Here is a 16,842-nt window from a genome sequence, read left to right as displayed (position 1 = left end):
CAGAATTTGGGAGCAAAGTGTCTAACTGCAGAGAAGGAAGCCCGAGTTTGATGTAAAATGAAACAACTTTCTAACTGTGAGAACCATCCAGAAGGGGACAGCTGCCAGGAGAGGGAGAGAGGCTGCATGAGCCCCTGTGGGGAAGGCTCTATAGGGGATTCTCGCCCAGCTCAGGCTCAAGCAGACAGCCACTCCAAGATTCTGAGATTACATTCTGTAGAATGAATTGTCCAGTGCAAAGTTCCGCATTCAGATCTTGTGATTTTTTTTGTTTTTTTCATCATAATAATTCCCTTTTTTTTTTGGCCAGGCAATGAGGGTTAGGTGACTTGCCCAGGGTCACACCGCTAGTAAGTGTCAAGTGTCTGAGGCTAGATTTGAACTCAGGTCCTCCTGAATCCAGGGCCTGTGCTTTATCCACTGCACCACCTAGCTGCCCCTTGAATTCAGATCTAACTTGAGGTTTCATGAAGGGGAGGGAAGGAAGGGAATATACATTACTGTCATGGGGAAAAATGGGGTATGGGGTAAGGGATAGGGGTAGGGGTTTGGGGTCCTTAGGAATTCCTCTTTAAAGAATTACACCCTCTTGCACACAAAAGCAATTAGAATAAGATGGTAGTTTATTTAGAGGAAGGGGAAGGGAAGGGAAACCATGAAAGAAGTCCTTGGACTTCTCATGGGGAGAAGGCATGGCACAGAGCGTGGCTCTGAGATACCAATCTCCTCGAACAGGAGACTGGCAGGTACTTTTATAGAGGACTGAAGGGGGTGACCATCTGACTGTGAAAAGTTCCTTTAGTGAGAGAGGACCATCCCCCACTGATGGTGGCTGGAGGAGTTGGGTGAGGGGTGGTTGCAGATCTCCCAAGCCATCTCTCTCCTCAGGACACAAAGGCAGCAAGCACACCCAAACTTATCTCCCCAGGGTTAAGGGAGACTAGAATGAAGGGTGGAGGTCCTGAAGCTAGCTCAGTCGATCTGGTTCCACTTATCTCTTTAGGTGTGTCTGTCCTCTGGTTTAGTTTCTCAAGGAGAAAGTTCTTTGATATGCCCCCAGAGAGCTTCTGGGGTGCTCTGGGCCCACAACATTATGATAGCCCCTACTATGTGTCGGACACTGTGCTGAGCGTGTTTTACAGCTGTTATCTCATTTGACCCTCACAACAGCCCAGGGAGGTAGGTGCTGTTATTACCTCCCCTTTATAGTCAGAGAAACTGAGGCAGAGAGAAGGTCAGTGACTTGCCTAGCATCACACAGCTGGTCAGTCCTCGAGGTCTGATTTGAACTCGGGCCCTGTTACTCCATCCTCTGTGCTGCTAGCTGCCCATCACTGGAGATGAGGTTCCTTAACTATGTAGAAGAAAGTGTGGACAGGCTGGGGAAATCTTTAAACATGGAGGGAGAGTATAGATCTGATTTCTTGTTCTGGTATGTTACTGTTAAACTTGCTCTGTGGACTTGGCCGTTGGATTCTGTTTCCTACCTGGCCCCATCACCGTGTGGGGAAGGTGAATGAAGTAAGGGTCTTTGCTAGGGGTCACTCTCAAAAGAGAAGGAGCCATTCTTGCTAGAGTTCTCTGCATTTTCTCTTTTCTTGTAAAACTCCAGAAGATGCCCCTGATGGCAGAGTCTTCGAGACGCATCTCCAGGGCAACAGTTTTGAAGAGGAGACTGAGCAAGAGACTCTTTGAAGCCCTCAGCACCACATCCTGAAATTGGCAGGAGGAGAGGCCATGGCTGGGAGCATGGATGATGACGTCCCGCTCATCCTGACCCTGGATGACAGTGGGAGCACCCCACTGGCGCCCTCCGACCGCCTGGCTCAGGAGGATTTGCCCAATGAAAGTAAGATGACAGCTTTTGTTGTCTGTTCTGGAAGCCAGGGATCATGGTGCTCAGTGGTGGGATCTTGTGGTGTCCTCTCTCTGGGGGAAGACACCCTTCTCTGCCCCCTGACTGTCTAATGTGATAACATGGTAGGTGGAGAAGCTGTTCTGACTCAGAAGCTCCAGGTCATGTGGCATTGAGGCTGGCCCTCTGCCACCTGGTCTAATGGAAAGAGCCCAGAATTTGGAGCAAGAGGACCTGGGTTTGAGTGACTGACCTTGAGCAAGTCTTTGTTCAGGCTTCTCATCTTTTAATGGAGATAATCCCATTTATAATGCCTGCCTCAGAGAGCTGTGTGAGAAAAGTGCTTTGTAAACCAGGTCTTAACTTGCCTCTCATGAATCTCAGTTTTCCTCTTCTGGGACTCACTTTTACCTGAAATGCAGGTGGTATCACCCGATGCTTTTCTGGGAACTTGGTCTCCCCTGTTTGTTGGCCCTGTTACTCCAAGGAGGTGATCCTGGTTAGTCTGTTCCAGCCCAGAGCTCTCTGCAAATAAGTGGGGAGCACAGCTGGTCTTCCCCCAACCCCCTGTGTTACTCAAGAAGGAATGGGAGAATAGGGAAATCTGTTTCAAATTTTGTTTGTCCTTAAAGTAGGCTATTGATTTGAGGTTCATTTTTTTAGGATGATTTTTTGTGGTGGTTTTGGTTTCGACATGACTCGATGGCTAGCCCCAAAGTGGATATAAAGAGACAGTGTGCTTTAATTTTTAAAATTTAAAGTGTATTTCTGGCAGAATGTGACTGTTTAAAAACCTTCCCGGTTCTTGTCCTCCACTGCAAGAGAGGTTTAAAATAGCTGACATTTCCTGTCTGGGCCTCTGTTCTACCAGACTATCTAGAATTACCTTAGCAACTGAATTTTCTAGTCCTTCTCTCACTGTTCAGGGCTTTACTTGGGTCTCTTTAATTAGGACAGAGAATTATTGTTTATTTTTTACATAGAGAAACTAAGGCTATTAAAAAAAAAAAGGAATAGCCCAGCCCAGTATCACATGTTTTCTTGTCCCAAACAAAATACAATGGGGCATGGAGGGAACTCATCCCTCCCAGACAAGTCTCTGATCAAGATCATGAAGAATAATGTCTCTCAGAAATGAGAATATTGCCTGGGGCTTGGTACCCTTGTCCCTATGCATGTTCCTTCTCTCCTCCCTTCTTAGAAACTGCCCAGCTGCTCCATCCAGTTACTCTTGTTCCCTCCAGGAAGATTAGATAGTGAATTGTCTCAGTCCCACCCCCACTGATGAGTCTCCTAACCAACCCCCCTGCCATTACTTAAGAAAGCATGGGAGTGTGGGAGAAATGACCACTGGCCATGGTCATTTGAGTCAGGGGTCAGATTGACCTCAGTGGCTAGATGGCAGAGATTGAATTACCTCCAAAACTAATTTCAGATGGTGTTATTACTTTGGGGGCACTTCTCCTATTGGGAGCTAAGCTATAAACCTTTTAGTGCTTAAATGAATTGTGGACTGTAATTAGGAAACTAAAGGCAATTTATTAAAGAGTTACATTGTAACATTTATATATGTTACAAAACTTTTGCCCACATGAGCTTCATACAAATACCCTAGGAGGGAAGTCGTAATGGTATTGTCCTCATTTTACAGTGAAGAAAACGAGACTTAAGGTTACATAACTTGCAAAGGTGCCATGCAAGCCTGGAAAATATGTATTTTCCATTCAATAATCACCAGAAGGCTATCATCTCTAACTTTTTAAAAATTGTATTCACTCACTTTTGTCTTGTTTTTGGTTTTTGGTTAGATTTGTCTAGGTCTGAACAGGGCATGTTGAGCCCTCCCCAAATTATTGTTTTCATATGTATCCTTTAGTTAGTTTGTTTTCTGTATCCTTTAGTTTGTTGTTTTGTTTTGTTTTGTGGGTCAATGGGGGTTAAGTGACTTGCCCAGGGTCACTCAGCTAGTAAGTGTCAAGTGTCTGAGGCCAGATTTGAACTCAGGTACTCCTGAATCCAGTGCCGGTGTTTTCTCCACTGCACCCCCTAGCTGCCCCCTCCTTTAGTTCTAATAGCTTTTCATTTAAGTGTTTAGATGCTATGCCACTCAGTGCATACATATTTCATGTGTATAGTGTTTTACTCTCTAGGGTGCACTTAAACTGAACATAGTTTTCCTGCTCTTCAGGTTAAGTGACTTGACCAAAGTCACCTATCTAGTTAAGTTGTAGAACCAAGACTTGAGCTCAGCTTTTTGACTCTGAAGTCGGGTACTGCTCTGCTGCTGTCCCACCTTGCCTCCTTTTCTCTTGTTTTCTTGCCCTAAACCTGGGACACTTTAATGCTTTCTACTTAGACGTGGTCAATTGCATTCACCAACTTTCAAAGTATTTAGGGATTGTATAGAAAGATCAGTGGTGACTCTCAATGGAACACTAGCCCCTAGGGCTCTGGTCTAGGTGGTCATCATTGATTCTTGCCTTGAGATGGTCAGACTCCCCAGTTCTCTTAAGCTTGCAACAGTTCTCTTAAAACAGCTGTCCAGGAAGCTTCCGTTGTCAGCACCAGTCTGGGTACCTGGGTTATCAAAGTCGGCAGGGTGTCTGCTAAGGCTTTCAGCTCTGAGAGCAGCATCTACTGGGGAGTGGATGGAGGGAGCCAGCCTCAATCCAGTGTGGACAGGCAGCAGCAGCTGTCTTCCTTCTCTATGGTGCTGTGTACTCAGATGTGTGACTGTCCTACCTGTGACCTGTCAACCAAGGTAGGCAGACAATCAGGTGATTCTCAGAAACCCACCCTGGTCCCTGTCCCCAGAGGAAAATACAGGATCCACTGCCAAGTGTTGTCCCCTCCAGAGGTTCTGAGCCCTTCTGGGGGCCCCTTTGGAAGCCTGCTGAAGTCCATGGGGCCCCACCTCAGATGAATCTTTTTAATAATTGAAGGAAAAACTAAATTTCAATTAGAGGCTAATGAAAATACGGATGTACATTTCTTTTCCTGTCCAATTTCACAGATTCCTTGAAATCTATCCATGAACCCATTGGCAGATTATCTGTGGATCCCAAGTTAGGAATTGGTCTAATTGGAAAATGAGCAGGGAAGGTGTTCTTCCAAGTCCCTGGTATCCCTAGGCCACGAGATTGGATGTGAAAAATGTTAACGAGTTGTCACAGCCGGACAGTGGCAGGTTGATATGCAGGACTACATAGAGGCATTTGGTTTTTTTGTTTTGTTTTGTTTGCGGGGCAATGGGGGTTAAGTGACTTGCCCAGGGTCACACAGCTAGTAAGTGTCAAGTTTCTGAGGCCGGATTTGAACTCAGGTACTCCTGAATCCAGGGCCGGTGCTTTATCCACTACGCCACCTAGCTGCCCCAACACAGAGGCATTTGTAAAGTGCAGGAAACTAGACTGCCCTTGAAGACAGGCCTTGATGCCAGCATTGGAGAGGGAGGCTGCTGAGTCATGGGTTGTAGGGGGCCAAAGACTCCAGGCAGTGGCCGGCGTGGCCCTGCATGGCCCTTGTCACACAGCGAGCAAGACTTTGGGACCAACAATGAGCAGGAGGCATTTGGGGGCAGCCATTGGCTTCCCATCTGTCTGTCCTTGGACAGGTCGCCTCTCTCTTTTTGCATTTCACTCTCGGGAAAATAGCAGGTTTCTGAGAACTCCCATTCCTGTTATGCCGTAAGGAAGGCAGAACACTTTGCTCACAGCAACTGCATGAAGGGCATACATGGCCCAAGTAGGATCATTCTCATTTTACAGGTAAGGGAACTGAGGCTCAGAAGCGCCTTGCCCAAGGTCACACAGCCTGTAAATGCAAAGCTCTCATCTTTCCCTAATACCTTATCTCCTCAGCATTGTGGTTTCCCAGGACCATTTATTAAGTGGCTAATTACATGTGGCACTGTGCTCTCCAGAGAACTCAAGTGTTTACTGGACGCCCACCCAGCCTGAAGCCAATGTAGGTAATGGATGGGAAGGTGTTTCCGTGACATGTTGGTGTAGGATGTGTTTTGGGGCCAGAGGTGAGCACAAAGAGCGTCTTACAGATGTTGGAGATGAAAGTTCATTTGGCCTTAGAAGGCGAATCACCGGCAGCATCGTAGTTTTGTTTTCAAATGATTGGGCTGGAGGTGCTTCGTCCCCCTCCTTCCAGCGACAACACCCCGTGTAAGCGGCAGCTTCCTGGTTGGCTCCTCCCAAGGCAACGAAGTCCCTAGAGTGTTCTCTCCAGGTCCTGGTTCTTCTGGGTCCTGAGCCCACAGCTTCCACTGTGAAATTTGGCATTGTCTGCAAGGTCCCTGAAGGCTCTGAGAATCTTGGCCAGTCTTGGGCAGAGACCATGGGCTACCTGGGGGCATCAGGCTCCCTCTCCCTGTGACCTCCACTCACCTGCCCAATCCCAGGCTGCCGCATTTGGGAAGGGGCAGGAAACAGGTTTCTCTATACCCTGCAGAAGCCTGCTCAGTGTGCAGAGGCGGCCTTCCCGGGTCAGCACAGGAATGAGGCAGCAAGGACCCCTCAGGCCAGTGTCCCAACTGGCCATAGACTGGGATTCAGCTTCTTTAGGTAAAGGTGGACCATTCGCCCTTCCTTGGTTAATCACTTCTGTATTTCATGAAGGCTTTAGGAAATCTTCCCTCACTCACTATGCCCTGGACAGGTAGGTTAGTGTAAGCATTATTTCCTTTTTGCAGATGAGAAGACTGAGGTCCAAAAATGTGAAGTCTGTCCATTTTTAGGCCCACAACAATTAAGGGTCAGAACTGGGATTCAGACTTAGGTCAAATAACCAAGAGAGCTGTGCCCAGTGGCAGGGAGGCCCCGCCCCCCCGCCCCAGGCCATGTACTGGTCAGAAGGGCACAAATAGCCGTGACTTTCCCCCTCCAGCGTGTGCCTCGTGTGCCCTTCAAAGGGATGTCACTTGCCCACTGGCACCCTTGGCACAATGGCTAGGCTTGAGATAGTGGCCCTGGAGCCCTTGGGACCCTCGGCATAAGCAGGGCTCTGGGCCCAGGTTCGAGCTGTGCATCTCAGGTTGTTTTTCTTTGGTCCCGGCCCGTGGCTGCAGCCAAGTCAGGAGTGTGCACACGGCAGCTCTGGCAGCTGGAGACCTAACCACAATCAGATTTCCTCTGCCCCCTGGGGTGCGTGGCCAGTGGGCTCCATCGGCGTCACGGCTCCCGTGGCTTTTTAGGGCCCGGCCCGGGTGGAGTACGCGGTGTCGTCAGGCTCACTGTGTCACAGATTAAAATGAGCAAGCACCAGGCGTGCTGGGCCCGCGCCTCATAACCAGGCCTTGGAACCTCATAACGGGGCCTCAGAGCTTCTCTGGTTCCCTGGCCCTCGGTGTCTCATGGTGGGAGCCTGTCTGTTGCCATGGGCCCCCTGCCTCGAAATGCCATTTCCCCCTTGCGAGGGCGGGCGGCAGCCCCATCTCAGTCGTGGCGACAGCATCTGTGCCGTGGTTGGAGCACCGCCGTTTCCCCATTGCCTTCGGGGGGTCTAAGTTCACATTTGTTCAGAGAGGGATTCATGAGCCAGAACAGTCAGCGTCTACGCCTTTGAGTCAGTAAAGGGAGATGGAGAGGATTTGATGGGTCTCAGCAGTGCATCTCTGGCAGCTTCTGCTCAGAGGACACACTCCCCAGGGCCAGCCTCCAGGCCGAGCCCGGCTGCCTCATCTGCTTCTCTTGGGGCGCTTCTGTTGTGAGGGGAAATGACCTATGAAGGTGGGCACCCCCTCCCTGTCAAAGGGCAGCTGGCTCGGGCTGTGCCACGTGGCATTAGGAGGCAGGGAGCACCCAGGAAGAGAAACCTGCCGTTATGTGCCAATGGGACCCTGGGCAGGAGAGCTTTCCCTTCTCTGTCTTTTCTGTGGGCTCCCCAAGTCTTGGGAGGGGCTCAGTGAGCATTCTGCTCAGCACTGCCCTGAGCCCCCAGACCCAGCTCTGTGAGCAGACTTCACCACCTGAGGCTGCCCATTCCATTGTGGGAAAGAGCAAACTGTTAGGAACCTCCTCCTCACACTGGGCCATGGAAGTGAATGGAGAGGACTGAGGCTCCTTTTAATATTCTGCAAGAGAGATTCTAAAATGAGGAATAATGTTGAAAAGCAGCTTCCCTTGATGACTCGTGTGGCCTCTCTTGGCCTGGAAGTGCGCGACGGGCAGCGGCCTCTTTGCTTCCTCTCATTGTTGTGCCGTCTCCCAAGACCACCCCAGCCACTAGGGAGGGAAGGTCGTGTCCCTGGGGGAAATGAGATCTCCGCAGAGCTTGTCTGCCCACAGCCCTGCTCCGGGCAGCGAGTGCCAGGTTGCATGTGGCTCGTGTAGAGATTTTTGTGGGCTCTCGTCCCTCATAATCCTTTTTTCTGCTCAGGCCTCTTTTGTTGGGGGGCCCGAGGGGGGCTCGCAGAGGGCACGAGGAAAGCCTTTTCTGACATGCGCAGATTGCCGGCGGAAGGTCAGGAGGGGGCACACATGGAGCAGAAGTGAGACTAGACCTGATGGGAAAGCCACATGTGAGATGATCACAGTTTCAGAGAGTCCTCGTCTCTTCTTTGTAGATGGAACCGTTTGTGCTTGTGGATGCTTAAGTTTAAAATAAAAAAGGATCCGCTGTTTTTAGGTCACAGCCCTGCCGCCCCCACCTATCAGGTTGCCCCTCGCATCTCGCTCTTTCTGAGCTTTCTCTTGAGGACACGGCTCTGGGCAGCCAAGTGCAGTGGCCCAGAAACCTTCACTGATACAGAAAGGGGAACAGGGGACCCCGTGAGCGACTCGCTTGGTGATAGCTAGGGTGAAGTGTGTGCCTGGAGGAGGGGGCCTCTGGCCGGCTGGGCCTAGGGGCCTGGAAACCACCTGGAAGGCCACTGGGGAGGTGTCTAGGGGCTCTCTTCTCTTCTCCACTCTGCAAGCACTGGGACTACAGAGACATGGTGGACAGGGCCCGATGAGCTTTGTGTAGAGGGGGAGGGAGAGAAGGCTGCTAACAGGAAGTGTCCCAGAGATGGCTGTGAGCCCTGAAGGGATTCTCATAGGTGGGGGTGAGGAGCGAAGACCTTATGGGCCTGGGGGACAGACTGTGCAAAGACACCAAGGTGGGAGATGGATAGCCACTGGGGGGGGGGGGACAAGTGAAAAGAGTGGGGATGGAGAGCAGTGGTTGACAGTAAACCTGGAAAATTCTGGTGGGGCCAGATCGTGACGGGCTCCAGACGCTCTGCTTCTGTTCCATCTTTTGGGGGCTTCCTCTCTCGCCTCCTCCCTCTGGCCCCTGCCCAGAGCCTCATTTCTAGCGGCAGAATGAAGGCCTCCTCACGCTGAGCGTTCACCTGTCATCCTGTTCCTGCCCTCAGCTCTTCTCTCAAGCTAGCTAGGCTTCCCTCTGCCTTGATCACAATATTCCTTTCCTTTGCACGTAAAAATGAAGCTGTCATTTAAGCAGTGTCAGGTTGTTTGTGGTTCAGTCATTTCAGTTGTGTCCAACTCTGTCCTCTCTGTGGCCCCATTTGGGGGTTTCTTGGCCAAAACACTGGAGAGGTTTGCCATTTCCTTCTCTAGTTCATTTTACAGATGGGGAAACTGAGGCAAACAGGGTGAAGTGACTTGCCCAGGGTCACACAGCTAGTAAGTGTCTGAGGCTGGATTTGAACTCAGGAAGATGATGAGTCTTCTTGACTCCAGGCCCAGTATTCTGTGCACTATGGTGCCACCTAGCCACCCGTGTGGGGAGTTCACTGCAGTTTGTATCAGAGTGTTGGGGGAGGGAGCCTCTAGAAAGGAAGTGTTGTGCTGGGCTCGTGAGCCCAGGCTTCCCCAGTGCCGCTTCTCCTGCCTTTGAGGGCCTGAAGGCCCCCCTCCCCCGCTCAGGAAGAGTTTCCCTGGACACTGGCCCTTCCCCCTCTTACTTTTCCTCCTTCTCTGAACAAATAGCTCACATTCTCCAGCGCCCAAGAGCCATCTGTGTGGCATCACCTGTGAGAAGTGCCCACTACAAGCCCGGCCAAGGCAGCCGCACCTTTCTCTGTGTCCCCAGGGAGTGTTTGAATGACTTTTTATGAATGAAATTATCTAAAATAGGTGGAGGCAATTAACTTTTTGTGTGTTTTGTTTTCTTTTTGTGGGGCAATGGAGGTTAGTGACTTGCCCAGGGTCACACAGCTAGTAAGTATCAAGTGTCTGAGGTCAGATTTGAACTCAGGTCCTCCTGAATCCAGGGCTGGTGCTTTATCCACTACACCACCTAGCTGCCCCTGAGGCAATTACCTCTTGAAGGAATCCTACCATCATCTCTTTGAAAATAGAAAATCCTCCCATAATTCAAATCATGTGTCTTATAAGAGAGCTTGATTTCTGGGCATTGGATTTTCGCCAAGCGGGCTGGGCCTTTGTGCATGCCTCTCTTCTGCCTTTCTCGTAGCTGCCTCAGATGCTTCCAAAGGGCAGGAAGACCCCATAATTCTGGCTGGGGCAGGGTGGGGGTAGGGTGCTCAATAAAAACCGCCTTGGTGGCAGTCCCCATTCATCTGTGTCTCTGATCACATGGCTCCTGAGCGCGTAGAACGCACCTTTTCTGCAGCCACACCAGGCCCTTAGTGGAGGTCGAGTGAGAAATCACCGGGTGAGTCACCGGACTCCCAGACACCTGTGTCCTGGGAGACACTCCCTTTCCCGTGCTTATTCCATCCCTAACAGTCACCCACATGTGATCTGGAGCCAGGGGCCTCAGCCAGGCCAGGGCCTTGTTCTGCCAACAGGAGCCTCAGGGCTGCCTCCAGGACTTTGCCCTTGGTCTCCACTTGTTCTGGGGGCAGCTTTACTGACCTCCCCTCACACTGTTCGGGCCCCCACCTCCCGCAGCCTCTTTCCTGTGTTCCTGCCCCTCCCTTGGTTCTTCCTTTCTGCCCCTGCTGAAGACAGGCTCCCACCAAACCTTTGTGTTCATGGCCAGGACGATTGCCTCGGGCCCTTCTGAGCTGTCTGAGGCTCCTGGGCCTCACTCTCTGGGGCCTTCCCACCGAGTCGGGCCCTCTAGTTTTTGAAATGACAAGTGTTGCCCCTCACTGTGCAGCCTGCACTTCAGGGCTGCTGGCAGGCCAGGTTTGTCACCACCACGGCACGCGGAGCCACAGGGAGGGTGCTTCCTGTCCCGGTCCTGCCTTCATCCGTATTCTGCTGGAGCACAGATAATGCGGAGGTCCACGCATCCGCCCACAGCACGTCAAGAGACACACGCCAAGCACCTGGTGAGTGCAAAGCACTGCGTGTCAGATTGCAGTGAGGCACATGGGCATGGGAGAGGGCAGACCCACCTGCTGCTTATGCAGATGCTTGGTCCTTCTATTGACCGTGGACAGACAAAATTGTCCTTCCGTTCCCATGGAGCCCCCACTGCACGTGTAAAAATGCCCCCTCTCCCCAGCAGCTTCTGTGGCTCCTCTCTCTCTTGCCCTCATCCCAGGGCACCATATAATTAATTAGCATTCCCAGTGTTTCCAAGTGTGTATGGGACAGATGTTGGCACAGGTGCTTTGCTCTTCGCTGGGTAAACAGAGAAGGGTTTGCAGGCGCCCGCAAGCGTAGGAGTATGCCTGCGTGCATGTGTGTATTGTGTAAGGCGTTCTGCCGTGTGTGTGTGTGTGTGTGTGTGTGTGTGTGTGTGTGTGTGTGTGTGTGTGTGTGTGTGGCGTGCTCTCGGGATTTTGTTCTTTATGAAATCCGTTTTCCCTCCAACAACAAGCCCACTTATGAAAAAGCAGGAACTGAAACCAAGAGCCACATAGGGTAGTTTGGGAGCTGCTGAGAATTCCACCTGAGGCAGAGCCCACAGAGGACCTTGACCCTGTCTCATGCCCTGTCTGCCAAGTGGGCACGTTGGCGAGGATACTGTTGTTCCTTTCTCTGGGGCTGCTCAGGGGTCACAGTAGCATGGAGGGTCTTCTCCAGGCAGGAAGTCAGTTAGGAAAGAGAAGCCCTTTGGGTTTAGGAATATTGACCTGACGTTTGCCAGATGCTCTCGGGTTTGCTAAAAGCACGCTACTGCACGTATGTTCTCTCGGTTTTACAAGTGAGGAGACGGGCCTTCTGCCCAGGGTGCCACGTGACAGCCAGTAAAGATCAGAGGCAGAAGCTAAACCCGGGCCTCCCAGCCCCAGCCTTGTGCTTTTGTCACCACGCCATACTGTTAGAGAGAGTTTTTTCTAAGGGGACCGAGGCTTCCAACCCCTTTAGGGCCTGGATTCATGGGAAGGTGAGCCCTCCCCACCTTGTTGGGCCTCGGCTGCCCCCTGCTTCTCCTGGACGACAGTGCTGACAGCCCATTCCAGGGAGAGCTCGGATTCCAGAGACCGGCTTGAAGCCTTTGTTGCGTCTTCTGCAGTCAGATGGGGGAGCAGGGTTGGAGCAGGTGGGATATCCATCCCTGCCTCGGAAGGAAGCCTTTCCCCAGCTCCTCTCCCCCAGCTCCTGGGAGGCTGGCTCTGCTCTCCTTCCTTCCCTCTCCTCAGTCTCCTTCCTGTCATCGTTTGCCTTCGATACTTCCAGAGCCCCCTGCCTGCCACACTGACCCCCGGATGTAGCCACTAGCAGAGATGCTGCTGTGAATCTCATGCTCCCATGGTGTAAGCCAAAGGGGACGGGGAGTAAAGAGGAACCTTCCTTTCAGAGTTAATGATGGCCTGGAAGGCCCTTCAGAGTCTGACGTGATTTCCTTGGCACCCTCCCCTTTGGGGAGTCCTTTCCTTAGAAAGGAACGGGTCACCCGGTTGATGAGGCTTTGGGCTGACAGACCCCCAAGACCCTAACTCTGTGACCCTGAGATTGAAGGTTGAACTCGGCCCTCTTCCCTTTCTTCTGTGAACTGCTGACAGAAGCTGGGCATCTGGGTGAGAGGAGGGCGCCACAGGCCCGAGGGCGACCTGCAGCTGGTCAGCCTTTCTGCGGCCGCCGACGTTTGCCACAGGGTCTGCCCTCGCGTACATCTGTTCTAATGTGCGATGTTAACACGGAGTCTGTTTGCGCTCCATCTCACAGCCGTTGGCTCGAATGTAAAGGGCCAGGCAGAGAATAATGTTTGCCCGGCTTCCTTTTGGCAGAATTGCTTCCCGTGGTCTCGAAGACTTTAATCTGGGGGCCTTGGGAAGCAGAGGCAGCCACAGAACCCCAGTTCTGTCGTGCTGCTCTGCCTCGTCAGCCTCATGGTGTTATTACCTTCCTCTTCTTTTTCAGCATTTTCCCATGGAGTGGGGCTCCCAGTGACAACTGGCAAATGACAGGGATGATGGCTTGTTGTCATTCTGGTGGGGACCCATTTCTAAAGGGCTCCAAGTGCCTTGGAAATATTCTCATTTGCTTGCACGATGACCCCGTGAAGTTCAGGCAGCATTGCTATAGCTGGCCCTGTCTTACAAATGAGGAAACTGAGGCTTTGGGGGGTTGTGGCTTGTCCAGAGCCCCAGAGTGGGTTGATCCAGTATTTGGGGCTCCTCTCTCTGGACTTCACAGCCTCTTGGGAAAAGAAAAAAGGCTGGGCAAAAAGTGTGTGTGTGTGTGTGTGTGTGTCTGTATGTCTGTGTATGTGGTGTGTGTATGTATGTGTCTGTGTGGTGTTTGTGTCTGGTGTGTGTCTGTATGTCTGTGTCTGTGGTGTGTGTCTGTGTCTGTGTGGTGTTTGTGTGTGTCTGTGGTGTGTGTGTGTGTGTGTATGTGTCTGTGTGTCTGGTCTGTCTGTGTGTGTGTGTGTGTGTGTGTGTGTGTGTGTAGTTTTCTGCCTTTTTCCTCTCCCTGTTCCTCATCTTCTTTCCTTCCCATCTTCCCTGAAGCCCAGCCTCAGTTGCTCGGGCAGGATTGCCCCGTGGCCCGGTCCTGGGCAGCTGGGCCTCTCCCAGCCCCACTGCATCCTGGGCCTTGGCTCTGGCGCCTGAGGTCCCCGCGAGCTGGCCGGGCTCAGCTTCCCTTTTTCGAAATGGGGAGGGTGTTGGGTGCAGGGAGGCTGTTTCTTTCTGCCTGCCTCCCCATCTCGGCTTTATGGCCGGCATATGGAAGCTGTTTCTATTTACTCGGCACCGCCAGGACGCAGCCTGCTGCGCTCCAGCGAACGGAAACCTCGGATTCCCCACAGGCTCGTTTCTGAGGCCGCGTGCGAAGCGGCCAGCTGTTTTGCAGGGAGCGTCTGGGCCGTGTTACATCAGCGTGGAGGGAGCGTTACCATCTGTGCAAACAGGTCATCCCAGGGTGCTCCTGCCTGCCCTCCGTACCGTGAACCTTCCGGGCACTTTGTTTGGGGCTGGGATTTCAGAAACGACGAGGAGCTTTGCCAGTTCAGCATCGTGTGATCGCCTTCTCTCTGTACCCACCCCTCCCTCCCCACCTCCCCACTGGCTTTTTATGTTCACTTATTTAGGCTGATTGCCATGACGACAGGGAAGCCGATTTCGGGCTCTGCCTCTGGGAGGAACTTTCTGAGGCTTTTTGCTGGGTTCAGAAATGGGCTGGGATGCCTCATGAGGTGGTGAGCTCCCCGTTCCTGTCTGTGTGCAAGCGCCGGAATGATACCTGCCCACCTGTCAGGGTGTCATAGTGAGCATCTTTCCGGAACGTCGCACCCAGCCTTGAGACCCATTCAGGAAGGAGGAGAGGGTGGTTGGAGGAACAGACGCCACCTTCGGCTCCCTCCAAAAACCCCTTCAGCTGCTCGGGCCCAGGAAGTCTGGAGAGTCGGCGCAGGAGTTGCCCTCCAGCAGAGCAGGAACAAAATGTTTCCCTCCCTCGAACTTTCCCCGAAGGCCTGAAAAAGGATCTTCCTGCTGCCAAGAATCCTCCCCAGCGGCCGCCCTTGGCCTTTGGAAGAACTTCAGCAAGCAGGGGAACAGAGGCCTTGCTGCAGGCTGGGAGAGGCGGCTTTTCCTGCTCCCCAGCCCTCCTCCCTCTGCTCCCTTCTTCTCCAGTTTCCAGCTTGGGGCCCTCACAGTCAAGGCAGAAATGCAGAGGAGCGAGCAGCTGGCCAGCTGCCTGGTGGAGGAAGCACAGGGTGAGCAGCCCATGCTGAGGTCCTCCTATCTGGTGGAGCCGGGCACCAACGGTATGCCTGGCACAGGGGGCGGGGTGAAGTATGGGAGGGGTTGTGGCCTTGGTTGTGGGGTGACTGGTGAAGGGAGCCAAGCCCCCTCTGGGGAATTGTGAAACCAGAGCTGGGGGCTGGAGGCCTCGATCTGGAACGGGAGCATCAGTCATCGCGGGTGGCCTTTGGTGGTGAGGGCAGCGCATTTGGGGTCAGAAGACGTGGCCTTGAGGCCCAGCTCTGCCCTTGATCACCTCTGGGGCCTTGGTCTTGGAGTCACAGGAGCCGATGATGAGACCCTCATTCTTCTCCTTTGTAATGTGAGGCCTTGGTACCAGGGGGCTCCCTGCCAGGTCTAGAGCATTGACATGCTGATGTCCTGGGAACACTTCTCTATTACCTGGAGTTGGTGAAGGGGGAGCACCAAACAGCATGGCCCCGGGCATCTTCCTCAGAAAGGGAGGCGGGGTGCTGTCACCAGGTGGAGTGCTGAACACTGAGATCTTAGCTACTTCTCTCTCTCTCTCCTCTCAGCAAAGATGACCCATGAGGGCAGCCCCCTTACCTGCCAAGGAAATCACTTTAAGATGTTTCACTATCATACAAGTACAGGGACTGATTTAGCCAGATGGTTGGGTGGGCGGGAGTTATTATTCTTGGTGGGGATATGGTAATGGCAGTGGGGGTGACTGGTTCCCCTCTTCTCCTTCTGCTGCTCCCCTAAAAATACACACACACACACACACACACACACACACACACACACACACACACGAGTCTCTCTCTTCCTCTTCCTCCTATTTCCCCTTTTCCTGATTTTCTCCTCTCCCCCATCCCCATTGCCTTCTCTTTTCTTCTCCCTCCCCTCCAATGGGCACCCAGCCTCAAATCCCATCCTCTGCTATTGTCAGACCTAGTGGCAAGTCCTTGGGAGTGGACAGATGGGTTAGGTTAAGGGGGCACAGTTGATCCTACCATCCTTCCCCCTGACTACCACCACAGGACCTGGGGCACCCTTCGTTTTCCCTCTCCTTTCACTCCCAGTGGCCGCGGAGAGTGCTCTCCACGGTCTTGTGTGACCAGCCTCCCCACAAATTGTACCCGCTGGTCCCATTCTTGAACTGAACCTGGAGGTCCTACCTTTTCTCTGTGATTGTTTCTGTCATGCACTGATGTGGCTTATTTATATACAGGAGTCATTCATATCACCTTCTAGGAGGCTTCTGTTCTAGCCCTCCTTGCCCGAGCATTGGCCCCATTGTCTTCTGCCCCTTTGGGGCTGCTCCTGAGCTGCTGGCTACACCTCAGACAGGGCAGTGAAAGAAATTGGGGGGCTTGCCTGTTGCCCGTTTGGGCCACCTTTTATACTGGACAAAGCGGTGGGGTAGACAGGGATAAACATTCCCTCTCTGACTAAGAACTCCCAAACAGAGGCCTTGGCACGATGATGAAAAGCCCTTTTGTACTGATAAAACGTGCTTCCGGCTGCTGCTCCAGGTAAGTTGCAAGTAAAAGAAATCCTGGGCAGATGGTGGGGGGGCTGTGTTGGGAGTCAGTGCATAACCCTTATGTGGCCCGAGGCACTCTGGGAACACTGACGCCGTACCCCAGCTTTTTTATTTGGCAGTTCTAGAGGGAGAGTTAAAGTGTCGTCCCTTTTCTGGACTAGCGAATGAGGCAAGTCGTGTTTCTCAAGAATGAAATGGGCTGAAGAGTCAGGAAGACACCATAAAAACCAACTGAGCTCTCTGGGAATTCTCTCTTGTACGGTGCATGGGATGAAAGTTGTTTTTTGGAGATGGTCTCCAAGTGGCTCTCTTGTAATTTCCGTAATGCAAAACAACCTCACCAGCCACAGAGCAAGAGAAATGGGACTTAAGCACAAGGAAGGACTTCCTAAAGCTGCTCTCCCTCCATCA

The 16,842-nt window shown here is 52.3% G+C and overlaps 1 protein-coding gene across 5 annotated transcripts in view; it reads left to right on the top strand.

Moving 5' to 3' along the window:
• The window catches only part of TPCN1 (two pore segment channel 1), a 53,105-nt gene that overhangs the window by 2,084 nt on the left and 34,179 nt on the right, over positions 1–16,842 (top strand). Inside the window, exon 2 of one of the 5 annotated variants that reach the window (XM_043989119.1) lies at positions 1,613–1,849. The exons of 2 other annotated variants lie outside the window; for them this stretch is intronic. In XM_043989119.1, coding sequence (XP_043845054.1) covers positions 1,738–1,849 — 112 coding nt within the window. In that variant the 5' untranslated portion in view covers positions 1,613–1,737. Of the gene's footprint in view, positions 1–1,612; positions 1,850–14,714; positions 14,945–16,842 lie in introns of those variants that run through there. 2 more of the 5 variants (XM_043989147.1, XM_043989137.1) reach the window with 2 other exon arrangements.

The sequence above is a fragment of the Dromiciops gliroides genome, chromosome 1 (genome assembly GCF_019393635.1).
Source record: "Dromiciops gliroides isolate mDroGli1 chromosome 1, mDroGli1.pri, whole genome shotgun sequence".
NCBI classification, from domain to species: domain Eukaryota; kingdom Metazoa; phylum Chordata; class Mammalia; order Microbiotheria; family Microbiotheriidae; genus Dromiciops; species Dromiciops gliroides.
Note: the sequence above shows the minus strand (reverse complement) of the source record. Positions and strands in the feature narration are given on the sequence as shown.